The sequence below is a fragment of the Neomonachus schauinslandi genome, chromosome 4 (genome assembly GCF_002201575.2).
Source record: "Neomonachus schauinslandi chromosome 4, ASM220157v2, whole genome shotgun sequence".
In the NCBI taxonomy this organism is placed as follows: domain Eukaryota; kingdom Metazoa; phylum Chordata; class Mammalia; order Carnivora; family Phocidae; genus Neomonachus; species Neomonachus schauinslandi.
The window spans coordinates 63,506,526-63,534,004 of record NC_058406.1 but is presented as its reverse complement, the minus strand read 5'-3'; the positions used below and the strand labels follow the sequence as shown (position 1 = coordinate 63,534,004).

The window sequence follows — 27,479 nt, the reverse complement described above, 5'->3', positions numbered from 1 at the left end:
GGTCACTCGCGGGCGAACTGGGAGCGGCTGGTGGTTTTAGAAGCACAAAGGGCAGAGATGTGCCCCGACATGGAGGCAGGACTGGGAGCGCTGCGGAGGGGCGCACAACCCAGGACGCTGCAGTTTATAGCAGCACGGACAGAAACGGAGATGGTGTGGCCTGGAGGGCTCACTGAAGAACAGACTGCGATGTCTCTGCTCTGAGGCAGAAGGTTGGAAATGGTCTCTTCTGCTCTGAATCGCAGAAGAGACGCGGAAAGCCGCCAGGGAAAGCCGTCAGAGAACAAAAGCCCCAAAAACTGATTCCCACTGAGCCCATCCCCTGCCACAGGGGCGCAGGGCAACTCCGCCCAAACAGGGTTGCCTGACTAACAGCGCGGCAGGCCCCTCCCACAGAAGACAGGCTGGGAAAACAAGAGGCCAGCAACCCTAAGGTCCCAAGAAAACAGGTGCATCTTGCTTGGGTTCTGGTCAATAATTTGGACTCTATACATTCCCTCAAACACCCATCAACAGAATGACTAGGAGGAGGAGCCCCCAAAATAGAAAAGACTCAGAGATTATGACTTATGCTGCAGATTTACAAATGGATGCAAATATAACCAAGATGTCGGAGATGGAATTCAGGCTAGCAATTGTGAAGACAATGGCTAGAATGGAGAAATCAATTAATGGCAACATAGAGTCTCTAAGGGCAGAAATAAAAGGTGAATTGGCAGAACTTAAAAATGCTATCAATGAGATCCAATCCAATCTAGATAATCTAACAGCTAGGGTAACTGAGGCAGAAGAGCGAATAAGTGACCTGGAAAACAATATAATAGATAAAAAGGGAAAAGAGGAGGCCAGGGAAAAACAACTCAGAATCCATGAAAATAGAATCAGAGAAATAAGTGACACCATGAAGCGTTCCAATGTCAGAATAATTAGAATCCCGGAGGGAGTGGAGAGAGAGAGAAGACTAGAAGATGTATTTGAGCAAATCGTAGCTGAGAACTTCCCTAATCTGGGGAATGAAACAAACATTTGAGTCCTAGAGGCAGAGAGGACCCCTCCTAAGATCAAGGAAAACAGGCCAACACCCCGGCATGTAATAGTGAAACTTGCAAATCTTAGAACCAAGGAAACCATCTTAAGGGCAGTTGGAGGAAGAGATTCCTTACGTACAGAGGGAGGAACATCAGAATAACATCAGACCTATCCACAGAGACCTGGCAAGCCAGAAAGGATTGGCAAGACTAAATGAGAAGAACAGGCAGCCAAGAATACTTTATCCGGCAAGGCTTTCATTTAGAATGGATGGAGAGATGCAGAGTTTCCATGACCGGCAGAAACTGAAAGAATATGTGACCACTAAGCCGGCCCTGCAAGAAATATTAAGGGGGGTTCTATAAAAGGAGAAAGACCCCAAGAGTGATATACAACAGAAATCTACAGGGACAACTTATAAAAACAACGTCTTCACAGGCAACACGATAACAATTAATTCACATCTTTCAATAATCACTCTCAACATGAATGGCCTAACCGCTCCCCTAAACCTGCACAGGGTTGCAGATTGGATAAAAAGACAGGACCCATCCATATGCTGTCTACAAGAGACTCATTCTGAACCTAAAGATATATCCAGACTGAAAGTGAAGAGATGGAGATCCATCTTCCATGCCAGCAGACCTCAAAAGAAAGCTGGGGTAGCAATTCTTATATCAGACAAATTAGATTTTAAACTAAAGTCTGTAATAAGAGAAACAGAAGGACACTATATCATTCTTAAAGGGTCTATCCAACAAGAAGATCTAACAATTGTAAATATCTATGCCCCCAACATGGGAGCAGCCATCTACACAAGCCAACTGTTAACCAAAATAAAGAGTCATATTGATAACAATACGTTAATTGTAGGAGACCTCAATACTCCACTCTCAGCAATGGACAGATCATCTAAGCAGAAAATCAACAAGGAAACAAGAGCTTTGAATGATACATTGGACCAGATGGACCTCATAGATATTTACAGAACATTCCACCCTAAAACAACAGAATACTCATTCTTCTCGAGCGCACATGGAACTTTCTCCAGAATAGACCATATACTGGGTCACAAATCAGGTCTCAACCGATACCAAAAGATTGAGATTATTCCCTGCATATTCTCAGACCACAATGCTCTAAAACTGGAACTCAATCACAAGAAAAAATTTGGCAGAAATTCAAACACTTGGAAGCTAGAGACCACTCTGGTCAAGAATGTTTGGGTCAACCAGGAAATCAAAGAAGAACTTAAACAATTCATGGAAATCAATGAGAACGAAAACACATCGGTCCAAAATCTATGGGATACTGCAAAGGCGGTCCTAAGGGGGAAATACATAGCCATCCAAGCCTCACTCAAAAAAATAGAAAAATCCCGAATTCACCAACTAATTCTACACCTTAAAGAACTAGAGAAAAAGCAACAAACGATGCCTAAGCCATGCATTAGAAGAGAAATAATTAAAATTAGAGCAGAAATCAATGAATTAGAAACCAGAAACACAGTAGATCAGATCAACGAAACTAGAAGTTGGTTCTTTGAAAGAATTAATAAGATCGATAAACCACTGGCCAGACTTATCCAAAAGAAAAGAGAAAGGACCCAAATTAATAAAATTGTGAATGAAAGGGGAGAGATCACGACTAACACCAAGGAAATAGAAACAATTATTAGAAATTATTATCAATAACTATATGCCAATAAACTGAGCAATCTGGATGAAATGGAGGCCTTCCTGGAAACCTATAAGCTGCCAAGACTGAACCAGGAAGAAATTGACAACCTGAATAGGCCAATAACCAGTAACGAGATTGAAGCAGTGATCAAAAACCTCCCAAAAAACAAGAGTCCAAGGCCTGATGGATTCCCTGGGGAATTCTACCAAACATTCAAAGAAGAAATAATACCTATTCTACTGAAGCTGTTCCAAAAAACAGAAACAGAAGGAAAACTTCCAAACTCATTCTATGAGGCCAGCATTACCTTAATCCCCAAACCAGGCAAAGACCCCATCAAAAAGGAGAATTTCAGACCGATATCCCTGATGAATATGGATTCCAAAATCCTCAACAAAATCCTAGCTAATAGGATCCAACAATACATTAAAAGGATCATCCACCACGACCAAATGGGATTTATCCCCGGGATGCAAGGGTGGTTCAACATTCGCAAATCAATCAATGTGATAGAACACATTAATAAGAGGAGGGAGAAGAACCATATGGTCCTCTCAATTGATGCACAAAAAGCATTTGACAAAATACAACATCCTTTCCTGATTAAAACTCTTCAGAGTACAGGGATAGAGGGAACATTCCTCAAGTTCATAAAATCCATCTATGAAAAACCCACAGCAAATATCATCCTCAATGGGGAAAAGCTGAGAGCCTTTCCCTTAAGATCAGGAACATGTCAAGGATGCCCACTCTCGCCACTATTGTTCAACATAGTACTAGAAGTCCTAGCAACAGCAATCAGACAACAAAAAGAAATAAAAGGTATTCAAATTGGCAAAGAAGAAGTCAAACTCTCTCTTTTTGCAGACGACATGATACTTTATGTGGAAAAACCAAAAGACTCCACTTCCAAATTACTAGAACTCATCCAGCAATTCAGTAATGTGGCAGGATACAAAATCAATGCACAGAAATCAGTTGCTTTCTTATACACTAACAACACAACTGTAGAAAGAGAAATTAGAGAAACGATTCCATTTACAATAGCACCAAAAACCATAAGATACCTCGGAATAAACCTAACCAAAGAGGTAAAGGATCTATACTCTAGGAATTACAAAACACTCATGTAAGAAATTGAAGAAGACACAAAAAGATGGAAAAATATTCCACGCTCATGGATCGGAAGAATAAACATTGTTAAAATGTCTATGCTACCCAGAGCAATCTATACCTTCAATGCCATCCCGATCAAAATTCCAATGACATTTTTCAAAGTGCTGGAACAAACAATTCTAAAATTTGTATGGAATCAGAAAAGACCCCAAATCGCCACGGACATGTTGAAAAAGAAAAACAAAGCTGGGGGCATCACGTTGCCCGATTTCAAGCTATATTACAAATCAGTGATCACCAAGACAGCATGGTACTGGCACAAAAACAGACATACAGACCAATGGAACAGAATAGAGAACCCAGATATGGACCCTCAACTCTATGGTGAAATAATCTTTGACAAAGCAGGAAAAAACATGCAACGGAAAAAAGACAGTCTCTTCAATAAATGGTGCTGGGAAAATTGGACAGCCACGTGCAGATGAATGAAACTCAACCATTCTCTAACACCATTCACAAAGATAAACTCAAAGTGGATGAAAGACCTCAATGTGAGACAGGAATCCATCAAAATCCTAGAGGAAAACATAGGCAGTAACCTCTTTGATATCGGCCACAGCAACTTCTTTCAAGATTCATCTCCAAATTCTAGTGAAACAAAAGCAAAAATGAACTTTTGGGACTTCATCAAGATAAAAATTTCTGCACAGCAAAGGAAACAGTCAACAAAACAAAGAGGCAACCCACAGAATGGGAGAAGATATTTGCAAATGACACTATAGATAAAGGGCTGGTATCGAAGATCTATAAAGAACTTCTCAAACTCAACACCCAAAAAACAAATAATCAAGTCAAAAAGTGGGCAGAAGATATGAAAAGACACTTCTCTGAAGAAGACATACAAATGGCTAACAAGACACATGAAAAAATGTTCATCATCATTAGCCATCAGGGAAATCCAAATCAAAACCACACTGAGATACCACCTTACACCAGTTAGAATGGCAAAAATGGACAGGGAAAGAAACAACAAATGTTGGAGAGGTTGTGGAGAAAGGGAAACCCTCTTACACTGTTGGTGGGAATGCAAGTTGGTACAGCCACTTTGAAAAACAGTGTGGAGTTTCCTCAAAAATTTAAAAATAGAGCTACCCTATGACCCAGCAACTGCACTACTGGGTATTTACGCCAAAGACATAGATGTAGTGAAAAGAAGGGCCATATGCACCCCAATATTCATAGCAGTAATGTCCACAATAGCCAAACTGTGGAAAGAGCCGAGATGCCCTTCAACAGATGAATGGATAAAGAAGATGTGGTCCATATATACAATGGAATATTACTCAGCCATCAGAAAGGATGAATACCCAACTTTTACATCAACATGGATGGGACTGGAGGAGATTATGCTAAGTGAAATAAGTCAAGCAGAGAAAGTCAATTATCATATGGTTTCACTTATTTGTGGAACATAAGGAATAGCATGGACATTAGGAGAAGGAAGGGAAAAATGGTGAGGGGGAACTGGAGGGAGAGATGAACCATGAGAGACTATGGACTCTGAGAAACAAACAGGGTTTTAGAGGGGAGGGGGAGGGTGGATTGGTTAACCCGGTGATGGGTATTAAGGAGGGCAAGTACTGCATGGAGCACTGGGTGTTATACGAAAACAATGGATGGATCACCACATCAAAAACCAATGATGTACTGTATGGTGACTAACATAACATAATAAAATTAAAAAAAAAAACAATGCTGATTCTCTGCTAAACAATAACTAAAACTGAAAAGCCTCTATCATCTTCCCTTCTCTAGCAAGGTGCACTGAGCCAATCATTTAGGTCACCTCTACGCAAATGACTACCTAGTCTCTACTTCCCGTTTTGTGTCCTTTTTAAATAAATCTAGGGGGGCCTGGGTGGCTCAGTCAGTTAAATGTCTGACTCGTGATTTCAGCTCAGGTCATGATCTCATGGGTCATGAGATCAAGCCCTGTGTTGGGCTCCACGCTCAGCGGGAAGTCTGCTTGGGATTCTGTCTCTGCCCCTCTCCCCACTCATGGGTGCTCTCTCTTTCTCAAAACAAATAAATAAATCTTTTAAAAAATAAAAATAAAGAAATCTAGCCCTTTTTTCCATCTGGTGGAAATATTTGGTGATCCTACTCAGCTCTTCTGCTGGCATCTTAAGCTGCCTATAACAAAAAGGAGCTCTGGGGGTGCCTGGGAGGCTCAGATGGTTAAGCAGGATCATGGGATCAAGTCCCACACTGGGCTCCTCGCTCAGCGGGGAGCCTGCTTCTTCCTCTGCCTGCCGCTCCCCCGCTTGTGCTCTCTCTCTCTCTATTTCTCTCTCTGACAAATAAATAAAATCTAAAAAAAAAAAAAAAGGAGCTCTGTATCTTCCCAAAACAAAAACTTTTCCTCCTCTCAGGTTCACTAATAATACTTCCATCCCCATAATTTCCCAAACTAGAAAACAGAAAGTCATCTTTAACTTCTCTTCCCACACTTCTCATATCCAATTACCAAGTTTTATGGACCCTGTCCCCTCCTTTCCACATCTGTTGCCTTGTTTGGGCACTCAGTAAAAGGCAGAAATCTGGGTTCATAGCCCTGGCACTGGAATGATGAGGTCAGCTTAGGCAAGTACAGTAAAGTGATTCTAAAGACTTTCTACTCAAATTTATCATGAAACTCCCTTTCTCTACTTAAGAAGAACAGCTTCAACTTTCAGTTGAAAAGTTTCAAAACAGAGGCACTTCTCTGACACAGAGTAAATCCAGATTATAGAATGGGCATATATTTCATTATCCTGCTCAGTTTTAAAGAGGAACTAAAAGCCTGCAGGCCTTTGATCTAGATGTTCCTACCACAGAATAGCCTTTAAAAATTTAGTATATTTTTAGGCACTTAAGAATGGGGCAGCTATATATTCCAACAAAACATAGAAGCAAGGTACAGAATATGGTGTTCAGTAACTATTTAAAATAATGAATATATATGATGGTAGAGGCATACCCTCCCAGAAGTATATATGTAAGAAATTACCAATGTTGTTTGTCTCTAAGGAGGAGAACCAAGAGGATCAGGAACACATTTATCACTATACTTTTTTTTTGCCTCTTCTTTCTTTAGTAGTAAATGTATATCTTACTTATTTAACAAAAATTTTAACTATATTAAACTTCAACAATACTAACTTTATTCCTCACTTGTCAATCAATACTATATTAATGCTCCAAAGAGCAAGGTGAGGAACTCCACATTTGGCTTCAACAAGCCACACACTTTTACCTACTCAGGCTCATTATTTTGTGACCTAGTACAAAGTCTGAATGTTATCTTCCAGCTTTTTTGCAGAACATCTAGTTTTAAAGCAATACTTCCACATCAACACTATTCTACAGGAATCTGTGTGTCCACATCACTTACTCAAGAAAGCTGGAACCAAACTGGCTGGTTATTCAGCAAAAGGAAAATTTTACTTGCTTAAAGAAAACAGACAAAACCAGATGATTTAAGATTCTTTCCATACTAAGAGCTATCTATAATTATATGACATTTAAACAAATAGATAACAACAGACACAAAAGTAGATCTATAAAAAAATAAATTATTTTCGTTACTTACAGAGGCTAAACTCTGTGCAGAACCTGAGTATTTACTGAAAAGTCCTCCATTAGCATAGTTACAAGACTGAGATCCTTTGTCTTTGGCAGAACTTAAAGACAATGTCAAATTCTGTCTACTACTGGAACAACTTGAACCTACCAAACAAATATATCAATAATATTAGAAGTATTAGTAACTCCAATGATAAATTTCAGGTAAAATCTCAGTAAAATCTCAAAGTTTACATTATATTCATTCAGAAAGCTTCTAATTTTAAAATTCATCCCACTCAATTGTGTAAATTATTAAATGTACACCATTATTAAAATCTACATCTCTTCACAGCTGCTTTTAACACAGCTAAACTCAAAAAAAAAAAAACTGCTAAACTCTGCTTCTTAAATTAAGAATAAATTATTCACCTAATTAATTAGAGCAATATTTGATTGATCTATTGTAATGAGTATAAGAATACTGGCAACTAGGGGTGCCTGCCTGGCTCAGTCAGTGGAGTGTGTAACTCTTGATCTTGGGTTTATGAGTTCAAGTTCCATGTTGGGTGCAGAGATTAATTAAAAATAAAATCTTTGGGCGCCTGGGTGGCTCAGTTGGTTAAGCGACTGCCTTCGGCTCAGGTCATGATCCCAGGGTCCTGGGATCGAGTCCCACATCAGGCTCCCAGCTCAGCAGGAAGCCTGCTTCTCCCTCTCCCACTCCCCCTGCTTGTGTTCCTGCTCTCGCTGTCTCTGTCTCTGTCAAATAAATAAATAAAATCTTAAAAAAAAATAAATAAATAAATAAATAAAATCTTTAAGGGGCACCTGGGTGGCTCAGATGGTTAAGCGTCTGCCTTCGGCTCAAGTCGCGATCCCAGAGTCCTGGGATCGAGTCCCACATCGGGCTCCCCGCTAGGCGGGGAGCCTGCTTCTCCCTCTGCCTCTGCCTCTCTCTCTCTCTCTCTGACTCTCATGAATAAATAAATAAAACATTTAAAAAAAAAATCTTTAAAAAAAAATAATGGCAACTATGAACCTTCAAGTTATAAATTTAACAAAATAGGGGTGCCTGGGCGGCTCAGTCGTTAGGTGTCTGCCTTCGGCTCAGGTCATGATCCCGGGGTCCTGGCATCGAGCCCCGCATCAGGCTCCCTGCTCAGCGGGAGGCCTGCTTCTCCCTCTCCCTCTCCCACTCCCCCTGCTTGTGTTCCCTCTCTTGCTGTGTCTCTCTCTGTCAAATAAATAAATAAAATCTTTTAAAAATTTAAAAATAAATAAATAAATTTAACAAAATATAAGCACTTCCTTTCCTGAGGATTAAATTACACATTACATTGTAATTTGTTTTTTTTTAAAAAGATTTATTTATTTATTTATTTGAGAGAGAGAATGAGAGAGAGAGCACATGAGAGGGGGGAGGGTCAGAGGGAGAAGCAGACTCCCTGCTGAGCAGGGAGCCCGATGTGGGACTCGATCCAGGGACTCCAGGATCATGACCTGAGCCGAAGGCAGTCGCTCAACCAACTGAGCCACCCAGGCGCCCTGTAATTAGTTTTTTATAGTTCTGTCTCCCCTAACCATCTATCTATTCATCTGTGGCAGACGCTGTGTCTTAGTTCATCTTAATGCAACAGTTAAGACACTCCTCATCTCCTGGACTTATATGACCCTGAGCAGGTCACTTAAGTTTTCCTTATCTCAATTTTCTTTATGTTTAAACACTAACACAGGATGTAGTCCTAATTCTTGGATTGCTGTAAAGGTTAAATAATGAAGTGAATACACAGCATTTAGTACTACACCTGAGATCTAATAAAATCTCATTAAGTGAGAACCATCATTACTGTAATGTTCACTGTACTTGGCACAAAATAGTCATTCATTGATTATTTACTGGACAAATTAATCACAAAAGCATATGATCCTTGGGGGCACCTGGGTGGCTCAGTCGTTAAGTGTCTGCCTTCGGATCAGGTCATGATCCCAGGGTCCTGGGATCGAGCCCCGCATGGGGCTCCCTGCTCAGCCGGGAGTCTGCTTCTCCCTCTCCCGCTCCCCCTGCTTGTGTTCCCTCTCTCGCTATGTCTCTCTCTGTCAAATAAATAAAATCTTAAAAAAAAATTTTTTTTAAAGCATATGATCCTCTAATAAATTAAAAATAATTAAAAATTTAAAAAATAAGAAATTCAGCATGCTCAAGAAATTATTGTTATTAATACACTTTGGCAGTATGTACTGTATCTCTAACAAAAACTACAGATCTTTTAAAGACCAGCAATTCTACTTCTACTTATATACTAAGAAAATAATCAGACAAGTATATGCGAAGCAAAAAAAAAATATTCTAAAGGGAACAAGAGGGAACTGCTTAAATAAACTGGTGTATATATTTACAAATTTAACACTAGGTACATATTAAAAATGATAGCATAGAAATACATTTGTTGACCTAGAAAAACATTCTTACATATTATTAAATATCTTACAAGCAGGCTACAAAGGTATAATTATAATTTTACTATACACCATTTACTTGTACATAATATAGAATTTTATGTCTCAATATATATATATATATATTTTTTTTAAGATTTTATTTATTTATTTGACAGAGAAAGACACAGCGAGAGAGGGAACACAAGCAGGGGGGAGTGGGAGAGGGAGAAGCAGGCTCCCCGCCGAGCAGGGAGCCCGATGCGGGACTCGATCCAGGGACTCCAGGATCATGACCTGAGCCGAAGGCAGTCGCTTAACCAACTGAGCCACCCAGGCGCCCTATGTCTCAATATATTTAAATGCAAATAGAAATGGATATATACCATAGTATTATCAGTCATTACTTGTGGGTAGCAGAATATCAGGTGATTTTAATTTTTTGTTTGCTTATTTGTATGTTCTAATCTTTCTAAAATGAATCTGTATAATCTGTGAGTTAAATATTAATGAAAGGAATTTTGGAGACTAAAACACTGAAATCACTCCAGTTATGATTTATATATAAAATGTCCTTTGTAGACTTAATTCAGCTATCTCCACATACCTTTGTCTGATGCTGCTCTTTTAGTGTATTCAAGTACAAGGTGCTCTGGTTCCCATGGTAGTATTTTTCCTTTCTTCTTTCCACGTCTTCTTTTAAAGTGATGGGCCAGAAAAATTACAGATACAGCACTCACTGCAGTTACCACAAACAACTTTTTTGCTACTGGTGAAAATTTTATCTGGAAAAGATGCAGGTAGACTGAAAAAAGCTTCTTATATTTGTTCACTTAAAGACGTAAGAACAAAACTTATTCTTAAGTTAAGAATGAATACTATATTAGTAGTAGTTCTAAGTACTACGGAGAGAATATTATTTCACACTCTTTAAATGACAGCTAGCCCAACCTGAATTTTCAAAACAAGCAAAATGTATTATTTATTACTTTCTGAAGTTCTTAGGTAAACAATATTACCACAAAAGTCAAAAGGAACACAAAATAATTCAACTCCATTAAAACCTATTGAACTAATGATTTTCATGTAACTAAATGTCTGAATCACTGCAAGATTTTAAATTACAGGAATGACTAATTCAGAGTTTTGCTTTGTTTTGTTTTTGTTTTTTGAGTAGGCTCCATGCCCAGCATGGAGCCCAATGTGGGGCTTGAACTCACAATCCTGAAATCAAGAACTGAGCTGAGATCAAGAGTCAGACGCTTAACCAACTAAGCCACCCAGGCACCCCTAATTCAGAGTTTTAAAACAAACCAATTTTGTTTTAACTATCTGGAAATCTGGACAAACATGAATTAACTCAATTTCTTTTTTTTTTAAGATTTTATTTATTTATTTATTTATTTATTTATTTATTTATTTGAGAGAGACTGTGCCACCCAGGAGCCCCAAATTAACTCAATTTCTAAATGCTATCTGAATAAACCCTTTATGCATGAATTATTCAACAAATATTTACTCAGCATTTTACAATGTACCACACTGTGCTATGAAAATTAAAATTAAAATCTTACTGTAATTTTCTTCAACAAGCAAATATCAATGCCTTTTAATGATCAGGAAGCACTAGGTATAGAGGACACAGATCTTGCCTCCTTCAAGCAGGGTGCTAATAGTAGAGACAAATATATTCACAGATATAGTACAGTGTGATAAATACAGTAATATAAGTATACACTAAGTATCAACATCAGAGCAAGAGGTAATTAACTTTGTCTTAGGGGACAGACACTATCAATAGTAAAAAAATACAGGAGAGCAATAAAATAAAGCCATAGTCTTGAGGTGTAGAGCGCTGGAAAGAGTGTCACTTCCAAACTCACAATAACAAAAAAGCCAGACAAATGGCAAATTTTCATTTTTTCTTGAACCCATCACAATGCTGAGGTCAAAGGGCAATCAACTGGCCCTAAAGAGACACAGGTATCTCTGCATGAAGAGATAGGACATAAGCTCTGGCATGCAGAGATAAAACACAGCAGGACATCAGTAAGATGAGTTCAGTTAGTTTGCTGGTAAATTGGTAAAGACAGTGTGCACTGGTGAGAGAGGATAAAGTACCCCTGGGGAGCAGGGGGGGATGCTGCAAAGATAGGGGTGATCCATACTTTTTGCAGGTTTTATCTTCATGAATCCCACCAGGCTCTACTCACAGAAAAGACTGGTAGAGCCCTAAGTCTCCCTAATGGTATAGGACTGGAAGGAAACAGGAGTTTTTGTGGAGGGGCATGAACTGCATCAATACCCTTCTCTATCCCTTCCAAAGGAAAGACCTAATCTGTGGGATGCAGCTTTAACTTCCAAAGGAAATTTATACCATTAAATGCTTATATTAAAGAAGAAAGGTATCAAATCCATAATCTGAGTTTTTGCCTTAAGAAACTAGAAAAAAGAACAAATTCAATCCAAAGCAAGCAGAAGACAGGAAGTAATAAAGACTAAACAGAAATCAATGAAATAGAAAGACAAATCAATAAAAACAAAAGTGTTTTAAAAAATCAACAGGTTCGGGGCGCCTGGGTGGCTCAGTTGGTTAAGCGACTGCCTTCGGCTCAGGTCATGATCCTGGAGTCCCAGGATCGAGTCCCGCATCGGGCTCTCTGCTCGGCAGGGAGTCTGCTTCTCCCTCTGACCCTCCTCCCTCTCATGCTCTCTGTCTCTCATTCTCTCTCTCTCAAATAAATAAATAAAATTTAAAAAAAAAAAAAATCCCCCAATAGGTTTCAGGGGGAAAAAATAAAACTGACAAAGCTCTAACCGGTCTGACCAAAAACAAACAAAGAGAGAGAGAGAGAGGGAGAGAGAAAAGACACATATTACCAAAATCAGAAATAAAAGAGGTGTCATCACTAAAGACCTTACAGATATGAAAAGGATTACTATAAACAACTCTATGCCCATAAACTCAACAATTTTAGATAAATGGACCAATTTCTTGAAAAACAGAAACTATCAAAATTCACTCAGGAAGAAATAGCAAAGAAATTGAATATGTAGTTAAATAAAACCTTTTAACAAATGATATGGCAAATTCTACTAAGTATTTAACAAAGAAATATCAATTCCATTCAATGAGGGAATTCTTCCCAATCATTTTTTGAAGCCAGCATTATTATTAATATCAAAACCAAAGACATTACAAAAAAATTATAGGGTAGTATCTATAATGTTGATTTTTTAAAAAATCCTTCACAAAATATTAACATATTGAATCCAGCAATATATAAAATGAATACTATAGATGATCTAGTAGTGTATATCCTAGGAATGAAAATCTGGTTCAACATTCAAATATCAATCAATGTAACTTACCATAATAACAAACCGAGAAGAAACGCCATAATATAATCTCAATAAATTCAAAAAGAATATTTGAAAATATTCAACATCCACTCATGATTTTTTTTTAAAAGATTTTATTTATTTATTTGAGACAGAGAGAATGAGATACAGAGAGCATGAGAGGGAGGAGGGTCAGAGGGAGAAGCAGACTCCCTGCCGAGCAGGGAGCCCGATGCCGGACTCGATCCAGGGACTCCAGGATCATGACCTGAGCCGAAGGCAGTCGCCCAACCAACTGAGCCACCCAGGCGCCCTCCACTGATGATTTTTAAAAAACTCAGCAAATTAGGACCAGAAGGTGTGTGGCTTAAATAGTGTCCCCCCAAAATTCACATTAACCTTGAATATCAGATTATGACCTTATTTAAAAATAAAGTCTTTGTCCATGTAATTAAGGTAAGAATCAACATGACATCACATTGTTTTAGGGTGGACCCTAAATCAAATAAGTGCCCTTATAAGGGATTAAAGGACACATAGAGACACAAAAGAGAAAGGCATGTTAAGAGGGAGGCAGAGATTACAGTTATGCTGTCATAGCCAAGGAATGCCTGAAGCTACCAGAACCAACATCATATTAAAAGTGCCAGCCAATATAAAAAGTCAAGAAAAAAGAATAAAAGGAATACACATTGGAAAGGAAGAAGTAAAACTCTGTATTTGCAGACAATTTTGATTGTCTACATGGAAAATCAAAAAAAATCTACCTAAAAATCTCCTAGAACTGATAGGTAAATAGGCTACAAAGTCAATAACAGCAATAAGCAACTGGAAATGAAATTTAAAAAGCAATACCATTTATGATAGCACCAAGTAAAAGAAAAAGAAAAAAATACTTAACAATAAATCTAAAAAAAATCAGTGCTAGTAAATAAAACACTGATGAAAGAAATCAACAAAGATAAAAGGAAAGATACATCATGTTCATGGATTATAAAATGTTGTTTCTCTTCAAACTGATGTACAAAAACCAATATAACCCTAATCAAAATTCCAGCAAAAATTTTTTTTAAAGATTTTATTTATTTATTTGAGGGGGGGAGAACGAGCAGGGGGGAGGGGCTGAGTGAGAGGGAGAAACAGACTCCCTGCTGAGCAGGGAGCCTGAAGCGGGGCTCGATCCCAGGACCCTGAGATCATGACCTGAGCCAAAGGCAGATGCTTAATCAACCCAGACACGCCCCAGCAAAAATTTTTGTAGGTACTGGTAGCTTATTATTAAAAAAAAAATTAAGGAAAGGCAAAGGAACTAAAATAACCAAAATAACTCTGAAAAAGAGAAAGTTGGAGAACTTACTCTAGCCAATTTCAAAACTTAACTATAAAGCTACAATAATTAAAACAGTGTGGTATTGGCAAAACAATAGGCATATAGATCAACGCAACAGAACAGAATTCAGAAATAAACCTGTACAAATACAGTCAACCTATTTTTGTCAAAAGTAAATTCAAGGAAGAAATTTCTTTTTTTAAAGATTTTATTTATTTGTCAGAGAGAGAGCACAAGCAGGGGGAGTGGAAGGCAGAGCAGGCAGAGGGAGAAGCAGGCTCCCCACTGAGCAAGGAGCCCCAATGCAGGGCTCGATCCCAGGACCCTGGAATCACGACCCGAGCTGAAGGCAAACGCTTAACCAACTCTGCCACCCAGGTGTCCCTCAAGGAAGAAATTTCTTGAAGAAAACACAGAAAATCTATGTAGTCTAGAAATCCACCAAGACCTACAAACGTCCCTCCACAGATAAATGGATAAACTGGTACATCCATACAATGGAATGAATACTCAGCAATAAAAAAGGTCATAATAGTCAGACACACAACAATGTGAATGAATCTCAAATGCATTATGTTAAGTGAAAAAAGCCAATTCCAAAAGATTATATACTATATAATCTCACACTACATACATTAATTCACTCATGGATTATAAACCTAAAACTATAAGAACATAAAATCTAAAACTATAAAAGTTCTAGAAAAAAGCATACGAAAAAATCTTTGTGACCCTTGGTTAGGCAAATATTTCTAAGAGATGACACCAAGAACCTGATCCATTAAAAAAAAAAGAAAAAAAGTTGACAAATGGACTTCAGAATTAAAACCTTCTGCTTTTTAAAAGGCATTGCTTAGGGGTGCCTGGGTGGCTCAGTCAGTTAGGCCTCTGGCTCCTGATTTCGGCTCAGGTCATGATTTCATGGGTCATGGGATCAAGCCTGCATTGGGCTCTGCGCTCAGTGGGGAGTCTGTTTGAGATTCTTTCTCTCCCTTCCTTCTGCCCTGTCTCCTGCTCACACAAGCTCTCTCTCTAAAATAAATGTTTAAAAACACATATACATACATAAATAGCACTTTCCAGAAGTTGAAAAGACAATCTACGGACAAGAATAGTTACAAATGATAGATCTGATAAAGGAATCGTACCCAAGGTATATAAGGAATTCTCAAAACAACCCAATTAAAAAATGGGCAAAAGCTTTGAATAGACACATCAACAAAGATTTACGGATGGCAAATAAGCATACGAAAGCATGTTCAGGGGCGCCTGGGTGGCTCAGTCGTTAAGCGGCTGCCTTCGGCTCAGGTCATGATCCCAGGGTCCTGGGATCGAGCCCCACGTCAGGCTCCCTGCTCAGCAGGAAGCCTGTTTCTCCCTCTCCCACTCCCCCTGCTTGTGTTCCTGCTCTTGCTGTGTCTCTCTCTGTCAAATAAATAAATAAAATCTTAAAAAAAAAAAAAAGAAAGCATGTTCAACATTACTGGTCATTAGGGAAAATCAAATTAAAACCACAATGAGATTCTACTATTCTATTAGAACGGCTAAAATTAAAAGACTGGCCATACCAATGATATAGCCACTTTGGAAGAAGCCTGGCATTTTTTAAAAAAATTAAATATATCGGGGCGCCTGGGTGGCTCAGTCGTTAAGCATCTGCCTTTGGCTTGGGTCATGATCCCAGGGTCCTGGGATCGAGCCCCGCATCGGGCTCCCTGCTCGGCGGGAAGCCCGTTTCTCCCTCTCCCACTCCCCCTGCTTGTGTTCCCTCTCTTGCTGTGTCTCTCTCTGTCAAATAAATAAATAAAATCTTTAAAAAAAAAATTAAATATATCTCATGGTGCCTGAGTGGCTCAGTCGGTTAAGCGTTCACCTCTTGGTTTTGGCTCAGATCATGATCTCGCTGCTCAGTGAGGAGTCTGCTCCAGATTCTCCCTCCTTCTCCCTCCCTCTCTGCCCCTCTCTGCTTGCTCTCTTTCTCAAATAAAATTTTTTTTAAATGTTTAAAAAAATTTTTAATTAAATATATCCCTATCTTATGATTCAATCGTTCCACTCCCAAGAGAAATGAAAGCATATGTCCATAGAAAGACTTGTATGGGAATGTTCTTAGCAGCTTTACTTACAATTAAAAAATAAAAACAGGAAACAACCCAATGTCTGCCAACAGCTGAACAAACTGTGGTATATCCATACAATGGAATACTATGCAGTAATGAAACAGAATTAACTATTGATATACACAACATGCATATATTTCAAAGTCAGACTAAGTGAAAGAAAAAAAGACAAAAGAAAGTACATATTGTATGATTCCATTTTATATAAAACAGAAAATGCAAACAAATCTATAGTGATCAAAAGCAGATCAGTGGTTGCCTGGGGGAAAGCGAGGGAGGGGACTTGGACAGGGAGATGCAAAGGGAGAGGTTACAAAGGAGAATAAGAAACTTTTGGAGATCATGGATATGTTCATTATCCTGACTGTGGCAAGAATTTCACAGATACAGAGACGCCTGGGTGGCTCAATCTTGATAAGCGTCTGCCTTCAGCTCAGGTCATGATCCCAGGGTCCTGGGATCGAGTCCCACACCAGGCTCCTTGCTCAGCAGGGAGCCTGCTTCTCCCTCTGCCTGCCTGCGCTCACTTGCTCTCTCTGACAAATAAATACATAAAATCTTTAAAAAAAAAAGAATTCAGTTATAATATACACATGTATGTCAAAACTTAAATTGTATTTTAAATATGGACAGTGCAATGTGTGTCAATTATACCTCAATAAAGCTATTTTTAAAATAACATCTGGGGCGCCTGGGTGGCTCAGTTGGTTAAGCGACTGCCTTCAGCTCAGGTCATGATCCTGGAGTCCCAGGATTGAGTCCCACATCGGGCTCCCTGCTCAGCGGGGGGTCTGCTTCTCCCTCTGACCCTCTTCCCTCTCTTGCTATCTGTCTCTCATTCTCTCTCTCTCAAATAAATAAATAAAATCTTTAAAAAATAATAATAAAATAAAATAAAATAACATCTGGGTTCTACACATAAAAATTGCTCATTTTCAGGGTGCCTGGGTGGCTCAGTCAGTTAAGCATCTGCCTTCGGCTCAGGTCATGATCCCAGGGTCCTGGGATCAAGGCCCACGTCGGGCTCCCTGATGAACAGGGAGCCTGCTTCTCCCTCTCCCTCTGCCTACCGCTCCCCCTGTTTGTATTCTCTCTCTGTCAAATAAATAAATGAAATCTTAAAAAAAAAAAAAATTGCTCATTTTCTGGAATACCAGAAATGATTTACTTCCATTTGCCATTAGCATGTGGCCTCAGTGACTATGATCTAACAAAAAATTTAAAACTATTCTTACTCTACTTTTCCTCCAAGTCCATCTAAATTCCTTCAAAACTATCAAGAAGGGCGCCTGGGTGGCTCAGATGGTTAAGCATCTGCCTTCGGCTCAGGTCACGATCCCGGGATCCTAGGATCGAGTCCCACATCAGGCTCCCTGCTCAGTGCAGAGCCTGCTTCTCCCTCTCCCTCTGCCATTCCCTCTATTTGTGCTCTTCTGTCTATCTCTCTGTCAAATAAATAAATAAAATCTTTAGGAAAAAAAAACTATCAAGAAAATATAGAACATTCCAATACCACCTCAAATTTTTTTCCCTTCACAAACTTTAAGAATTATTCTCTTAAGCAATGTCTCTATTACAGGCATTAGTAAATTTTTTTAAGATTTATTTATTTGAGAGAGGGAAAGAACTGGGGGGAGGGGCAGAGGGAGAAAGAGAGAGAGTCCCAAGCAGACTTCACACCAAGTGTGGAGCCTGACCCAGGGCCGGATCTGAAAACCCTGAGATTATAACCCAAGCCAAAACCAAGAGTTAGACGCCTAACCAACTGCACCACCCAGGAGCCCCATAAATTTTTATTTCTTTAGATTTGTTTTTCCCTCTGGAACCATACCTTCAGTGTTAAGAGCAACTAAATGAGATTTGGGAAAAAAAACAACAGTTCCTTGAATCTGGGTGCTAAAGACCCAATAATAAAATAAATTCTAAAAATAGCATTATTATTGGGGCACCTGGCTGGCTCAGTCTGTGAAGCATGGAACTCTTGATCTCAGGGTTGTGAATTCAAGCCCCACATCGGGTATAGAGATTACTTAAAAATAAAATCTTAAAAAAATTTTTTAATTAAAAATAAAAATAGCACTATTAAGAACATCTTCTTAATTTTCAATATATTTTATAAACTGCCATGACCTCATTATCAAAAAAATATTAATCTTAGATCAAATGTAAAAATTAGTACTTACTGCAGAAATAAATGTAAGATAAAATTAAGACCTCCATTAAAGCAAATAATCTATTAATAAAGGCCCAGTCACAGCTAAGTGATTGTGTCTGCTTAAATTGCCAGTTCTAGGGGCACCTGGGTGGCTCAGTCGTTAAGCAGCTGCCTTCAGCTCAGGTCATGATCCCAGGGTCCTGGGATCGAGCCCCGCATCGGGCTCCTTGCTCAGAGGGAAGCCTGCTTCTCTCTCTCCCATTCCCCCTGCTTGTGTTCCCTCTCTTGCTGTGTCTCTCTCTGTCAAATAAATAAATAAAATCTTAAAAAAAAAAATTGTCAGTTCTACTATATCCAAGGGCACTGAAGTTAAAAAACCACTGAGATATAAATATGAAATTAAAACTACTCCATCAGACATATAAGTTCTTTACTAATATAAATTCAAATACAATAAAAATCAATTCACTTTTATTAAGATCCAAGTTCTGTTTATATGTTAGGTATTATTTTTATATAAAAGATGTATTGAAGTCACAATACAGTAATAATTTCATGAAAAAGAAACTTTTTCCATGACAAAAAAAGCAACAAATTTCCCAGAGAAAATGTTTATCCTAAGTAATCTAGAAAACACAACGTTTGAAAGTCTCTTATATTACTCTTGCCTATCACTTCTTGTTTTGTTACTTTTTTCCCCTCCCTGAGGGAAGTCAATTGCTTCCTATACCATTGCCTGGAACATTGGAAATAGCATCTCAGAATCCCAAAGCTCAGAGGGGCTTTCTGTGGTGATACAGTCCATTTCCTCACCTCCAGACAAATGAAAACTAGACACATGTCCTATTCATTCAACATGAATTGAGCATCTATTTATGGCCCAGACACTGAGAATACAAAGGAAAAGAACACTACTCCTTATGCTCAGATTTCACACTTCATAACCTGATGCTATTGTTTAATGCTCTTGTCAAGTCCCCTACCATCTAATGTTCTCTGGAGACAGAGAATAGTCATGCACAAGTTTCCTGCTCCAATAACTTTATTTCCCTTTACTCAGCATAAAGAATTCAGTTGATCTATTCCTCAAACACAGTACTTACACCTTTATTTGGGGGAGAAGGGGCAGTTTCTACAAACTTTATTGAGGTTCTAAGCTCAGTAAGGGCTAGAACTATGCCTAGATCTTATTCACCACTTTATATCTTGACTGAAACACAATAGAGGCTTAATAGGTATACTTTGAATGAATCTCTCTGATAACTAGAAAACACTACATGCAAACTGTAAAATCTTGAATAAACAGGAATAACATCTTCCTCACAGGGTTGTTTTGGATAGATAACATACATAAAGTAATAGCTGACACATAGCAGGCATTCAAAAATGTGAGCTATTATTTAATGTTAATTTATTTTAATTAAAAAATGTTTAACAGTTTGAAACTATATTTTTATTTTTTTTGAAGACTTTATTTGAGAGCGAGCGAGCACAAGCAGGGGAGGGGTAGAGGGAGAGGGAAAAGCAGACTCCCCACTGAGCAGGGAGCCCAACATGGGGCTCAATCCCAGGACCCCAAGATCATGACCTAAGCCGAAAGCAGACACTTAATGGACTGAGCCACCCAGGCACCCTGAAATAATTTTAGATTTACAGAAAAACTGCAAAGATCGTATCTTTGCATCACTTAGGATTTTCCTGATGTTAACATCTTATAAAACTAAAAAATTAACATTAAAATAAAACTAAAAAACCAATATTAGTACAATATTATTAACTAAACTACAGACTTTATTCTGATTTCACCAGTTTTTCCGCTGATGTTCTTTTTCTATTCCAAGACCAATTCAGGATGCCACACTGCATTTAGACAGATTTTTATTTTTTAAGTGCTTAGTTAATTCTTTGTCTTTCTCACTTAACACTGAATTTGGAGAATCAACTAAACTACTTATCTCTTTATGTTGTGTTGTCCAGCTGAAAAACAGAATCTGCTTGTATTAAAATGATAAAGTAATACCATCTCAATGACCTTAGATACCAAAGTAATCCTTAAGAAAACTACAGAAGCAAAAGAGACTTAAGTATTTTGTTTAGAGTATGTATTCACTAAATGAAAGAACAAATACTTGGAAAATGTATTATTCCTTAAATAAATGACGGGGAAATATAATAGGAGTTAACATTTATTGGGGTGCTCACTCATCTTTATTGCATGTCAAACACGATAAATTGGCTTCAAAGAGGTTAAGTAACCTGCCAAAGATCACACAATTCCACAGTGGCGAAACATGAATCAAGATGCATCATCGAAGGTGTTTAAATCCACGCATATCTTGCATCATCTTTTTTTTTTTAAGATTTATTTATTTATTTATTTGACAGAGAGGGACACAGCGAGAGAGGGAACACAAGCAGAGGGAGTGGGAGACGGAGAAGCAGGCTTCCCGCCAAGCAGGGAGCCTGATGCGGGGCTCGATCCCAGGACCCCGGGATCATGACCTGAGGCGAAGGCAGACGCTTAACGACTGAGCCACCCAGGTGCCCCTTAAATCCATGCATGTCTTGCATCATCTATTAAAATTACTTCAGTCACACAGAGGACATCTCACTATGCAATTAAATATATAACTGAATTGCATCCAACATGGCTTCTCAATTTTTGGAGGCTGAACTAATGAACGAAAAAATCTTACATGTCTTTTTTATTTTAAAAAAATCAATCCAATTCTAAAATTACAGAACAAGAGCTCTGAGCTTTTCCTTGGTCCTTTCTTGGTCATTTGTGCTATTCAAACTATAACCTGCTCTCTCAGTGCAGGAGTCAACAAACTTTTTAGGCATAGGCCAAGTAGTAAATATTTTAGGCTTGTGGAACATATAATCTCTACTGCAACCACATAGCTCTGTTGTTATAGTGCAAAAGCAGTCACAGATAATACATTAACAAATGAGTATGGCTGTGTCCCAATAAAACTTTACTTGCAAAAAACAGGTGGTGGCCTTGATTTCACTTAGAGGCTATAATTTGCCGACCTATCTTAGGGCACTGATAGCATGGAATGAGTTTTGAATACTAAGTGCCATGGCTGAGAGTAAAGAATGTATCCTTAAGTTTACCTGCAATGACTCTTTACATTATTTTTAAAAGTATCTCATGGAACAAGTTGGCCGATACACCTGGCCTCAGAAAACTACTCTTAGCATTGAAAAGTAGGTGGTATAGTAGAATCATATACGCAAAGGATACAAAAGTAATTTCTAAAGAAGAAATACCAAATGCTAATAAACATTTTAAAAAAACACTCTGGGGGCGCCTGGGTGGCTCAGTCGGTTAAGCAGCTGCCTTCAGCTCAGGTCATGATCCCGGGGTCCTGGGATCGAGCCCCACGTCCAGCTCCCTGCTCAGAGGAGAGCCTGCTTCTCCCTCTGCCTGCCGCTCTGCTTACTTGTGCTCTCCCTCTCTCTCTTTGTAAATAAATAAAATCTTTAAAAACAAAAACAAAAACAAAAACAGTCTGATTTCTAGACTGTGAAGAAAGACATCATCAAATGATTAAGATTGATGAAGACTGTGCATTGGTATAGCCAATCTGCAGAGCAACTTAGGAATGACAAAAGCCTTGAAAATGTTCATAATTAATACAAATTGCTCTTAAATCTATGAAAAGATTCTCAGCTTAACATATAAGAGCGAGATAAAATTAAAATCATGATGAAATACCATTCTCACCTACCAGAATGGCAAAACTCCCTAAATTTGGGGAGTACAAAATAATACTATTCCTACAGAAGGCAATTTAACAGTATCTATCAAAATTCAAATACATTTACTCTTTGGCCCAGAAATTCAAAGTCTAAAAATTTATCCTGTTGCCTATACCTGTACCCCATGCCTATGGCTGTATGAATTGAGGTATATCAAACTTACTCACTATATCACTGTTTGTAACAGTACAAGATCCGAAATAACACAAATGTTTATGTATACAAATACTACGTAGCTGTAGGAATAAAAAAAAAAGAAAAAGATCTATATATATTAATACAGAAAGATCTCCAGGAAATTAAGTATCAAAAAGCAGGAACATAGGTAGTGCAGGTAAACTTAAGGATACATTCTCTACTCTCAGCCATGGTACTTAGTATTCACATTTATTTATTTATTTTTTTAAGATTTTATTTATTTATTTGAGAGAGAGAGAACACAAGTTGGGGGAGGGTCAGAAGGAGAAGCAGACTCCCTGCTGAGCGGGGAGCCTGATGTGGGACTTGATCTTGGGACTCCAGGATCATGACCTGAGCCAAAGGCAGTCGCTTAACCAATTGAGCCACCCAGGAGCCCCATGGTACTTAGTACTCAAAACTCATTCCATGCTTTCCTCTTTTATAAGAAAGAGGAAAAAATAAGTATATAATTGCTTTTGCAGATATGTGATTAAGGAAACCCTAAAAGATATTCAAGTAATCCAAATGGTTACCTGTAGGAAATGGATGGGGACCAAGACAGTAAAACATTTCCATGTATGTATATGTACGTGTGAGTGGTTTTGATATATGAACCATATAAATGTATTAGCATTTTAAAGAATAATATACATTTATAAATAATACATTTTAAAGAATAATATTACTTTAGGATCATTGTAAGGAATAAATAAATTTGTAAATGCACCTAATATAAAATGTCTAGCACAGCGCTTTACATACAGTGGAGCTATAGTCTTTTAAATGTCATCCAAACAGTATGATAATATATACAATAAAAGAATACCAAATATTTAGACTCAATATTTTCATCTCTAGAAATACACTATAATAAAAAATCTAAAAATTGGACAAAGACTTATATATAAATAATAAACTGTTGAAACAAACCAGAAACACAAAAACAGAGAAATACTCAATAGACTATAGTACATCTATATTCATAAAGCATTTCTAATAACAGAAAATACTCAAAATATAGAACTTTATAATCTCAAATGGGGGAGCAGTCTGGGGAGTGGAGGGCAGAGAGATATTTATAAAAATAAAAGACTTAGAGAAGGTATAGCAAATAAGCTTTTATAAAGGAACTGTTGATAATTTTTATTTTTTTAAATTCTTTTCCGTATTTGTCAAATTTTCTTTTAAGCATGTAGTCCTGAAAAAGGAGAGAAAGGAAAAGAGAGAAAATGGATTTGGGGATCACAGAGGTACGAGTTAAAAACTCACATTATTATTTGCACTTTTAAAATAGGATCCACACCCAGATTGAACTCACGACCCTGAGAGTAAGACCTGATCAAGAGTCGGATGCTTGGGGCACCTGGGTGGCTCAGTCATTAAGCAACTGACTCTTGATTTCGCCTTAGGTCCTGATGTCAGAGTCCTGAGATCAAGCTCCGCGTGGGGCTCAGCGTGGAGTCTGCTTGTCCCTCTCCCTCCCTCTGCTTGCACACTGTCTCTCTCAAATAAATAAAATAAAATAAAATAAGAGTCAGGTGCTTAACCAACTGAGCCACCCAGGTACCCCTATTATTTGCCCTTTTAGACAAGTTAATGAAGCTCTTGAAGCCTCCAGATCTGTAAGATGGAGATGATTTCCAAATTCCAGGGTTACTTTGTGGATTACAGACATTTTATGTATAAAGGACATAAATAATGTCTTAAATATAGTGAACACTAGGTAGTAATTACTATTCTCATACCTCTTAACTGTGCAACATCCTTTCCTATACACATATAAAATTACACTATATTTCACCCATCTGAGATACTATTCATTTTAATATGTAAATTTTACAAATATTGAAATGTCAAAAATGATCATCTTGGATTTGATGAAATTTGGTATAACTTTAGTGAACTAAATGCCACTTTCCATATGTACCTTTTTCTTTAGTACAATGAAGCACAAATTGCATTAGAAGCAAATATTAAAAATAAAGGGACTGCTCCCATGGAAGATATACAAATGGATAATAAGTGCATGAAGAGATGCTCAACATCACTAATCACTAGGGAAATGCAAATCAAAACCACAATGAGATACCAACTCATACCCAGTAGGGTGGCTACTATCAAAAAGCCAGAAAATAACAGGTGTTGATGAGAATGTGGAGAAACTGGAACCCTTGTCCACTGCTGATAGAAATAAAAAGTGATGGTGGAGCCATTATGGAAAACAATATGCCAGTTCCTCAACAAATTAAACACAGAATCACCATATGATCCAACAATTTCACTTCTAGGTATATATCCAAAAGAACTGAAAGCAGGGACTTGAATAGATATTCATACAATTATGTTTATAGCACCATTATTCACAAGAGCCAAAAGATGGAAGTAACCCAAATGACCAGCAGTGGATGAATGGATAAACCAAATGTGGTTTACGTCCATAAAATCAAATGTTACTCGGACACCTGGATGGCTCAGTTGGTTAAGCGACTGCCTTCGGCTCAGGTCATGATCCTGGAGTCCCGGGATCGAGTCCCACATCGGGCTCCCTGCTCAGTGGGGAGTCTGCTTCTCCCTTTGACCCTCCCCCCCTCATGCTCTCTCTCTCAAATAAATAAATAAAATTAAAAAAAAAAAATCAAATGTTACTCAACCTGGGAAAAGGAGTAAATTCTGACATGCTACAAAATGGATGAAACTTGAGGACATTATGCTAAGTAAAATAAGCCAGTCCCCCAAAGACAAATATTACATAATTCCATTTATGAGGTACCGGGCTCCCTGCTCAGTGGGGAGTCTGCTTCTCCCTCTCCCTCTAACCCTCCCCCCCCGCTCGTGCTCTCGTTTGCTCTCTCTCTCAAATGAATAAATAAAAAATCTCTTAAAAAAAAAAGTAGGACTATTTTTTCTAATTTAATTTAATTTATTTAAGTAAGCTCTACACTCAACATGGTGCTTGAACTCATGACCCCAAGATCAAGAGTCACTTGCTCTTCCAACTGAGCCAACCAGGCACCCCAGGACTATTTTTTTAAAGTAATACAATCTCCTTTAAAAAGTTCTTAATATGATAACAACAAAAAACCATGAAATAAAAACCAAGTTAAGTATTAAACTACCTTAATAAACATTTTGACTGAACCATTTAAAACCTCAATTGAAATTTAAATACTGTAAACAATATACTATGCTCTGAGCAATAAACTTATTATTCAACTTCATGTTTCTTTCTTTCTTTTTTTTTTTTTTTTTTTTACCTGGGAGAGAGAATAGTACCAAGACAGAGGAAGATCAAACACTCTTAGTACTGCTGTCTTCAAGGAAAACTGTGATTCGCTTACTGTTTCTTCTGACATGACTCCTCTTCTAATCTTCATTAAATGAAACATAAAAACATATGAGCCACTAAATGAAAGATACAAATTGAATATTTAACTCTATCAGTTTTTTTCTTTTTGCAGTTAATTATTCATGATATACTTCCCTGAAGAAAATTATGAGCCAAATTTATCTGAGCTAAAAGTTTATTTATTAATCACCAAAGCACCCAAAAAGAAAATGAGTTAGATTTGAACCAAGAGTTCAGGTAACACATTTTCCTTAGAACATTTCAGGTTCTAGATTCTCTCTTTTCTGGTTAAACATTTTGGCTTTTAAATAGTAATTTAAAACCAATTTCTTCTCACCTATTTCCTACAAGGGAATCTGATTAGAACCAGGACCCCTGGGGCTAGAAAGTAAACTCAGTTCACTGAACTTCAGAACTCAGGGACTTATTCTCCTACTAGCCCATTTTAAAGATCTTCAAAGAAATGCCACATTTATGCTATGAAATTTTAATATTGTTTCAATGCCTATTTCTATTGAAACCAAAGAAAGAGAAGTCAGGTGTCTACAGAGAAAGCAGCTATCTCTGAGAAAGGCCCTTAACGGTAGCAGAACCTTCATAGAAACATGATGGTTCAGGCTCTGGGTCCATGCTTTTCAAAGCCAGAAACTCAATTTTATCTTTGTACCTAGATGGACATACACTAAACAAATTCACATAGAATTAATGTATAAATTAGCTTACAAATTTATTCATTTATAATAAGGAAATATACTATCAGTAAAAGAATACTTATACATGTCATTAAAACATACCCTCTCTAAAATAAAAAACTGTAAGGAGGTAAATTTAAAAAAAGTTAAAAAGGCTGCCTGGTGAGCACAAAATTAATGGATTCGAATTTTTTAAGCAGAGAAGAAAGAAAATAAAGCAAATATTTCAATTTAAGCTGCCGGGGTTTTCTTAAAAGAGTTCTGACAAATCTCCTTTTTTGCATTCTAACTACCTCATTCCCTTTAACTTAAAATCACTGAGGGAATGACTCCAAACTTAACAATTGAATAATGTAAAAAAGAAAAACCAAACTAATCATTTCAGTTGCTTTCATAAGTATTAAGATGAACACTAAGGCAGTTTAATTATTATTCAAATTTGTAGAGAGACTAAAACATCACCAAAAATACTGTATTATGTAATATTACTCGCTTCTCTCCAGCTAACCACTGCGGAGCTAAAAATGTATGAGAGTTTGTTTCTTAAACAACCTAAAATTCTATTCTACAGCTTGGACTTTATAATTTAAGCAAAAATGAAAGTCTGAAATCCCTAAAAAAATTTGACGTGAAGCCTAAACCCATACAACCGAACTCTGAGAAAAACACAGCAAAAATG

At 37.7% G+C, this 27,479-nt stretch overlaps 1 protein-coding gene across 1 annotated transcript in view; it reads right to left on the bottom strand.

Annotated features, from left to right (window-relative positions):
* Positions 1 to 26,124, bottom strand: part of MIGA1 (mitoguardin 1) — a 93,586-nt gene extending 67,462 nt beyond the window's left edge. The window contains exons 1-3 of the mRNA XM_044914056.1: positions 26,017 to 26,124; positions 10,475 to 10,652; positions 7,457 to 7,593 (exon numbers count right to left, since the gene is read on the bottom strand). Of these exons, the coding sequence (XP_044769991.1) occupies positions 7,457 to 7,593; positions 10,475 to 10,652; positions 26,017 to 26,115 (414 nt within the window). The 5' untranslated portion in view covers positions 26,116 to 26,124. The remainder of the gene's footprint in view (positions 1 to 7,456; positions 7,594 to 10,474; positions 10,653 to 26,016) is intronic.
* Positions 26,125 to 27,479: the final 1,355 nt, after the last annotated feature.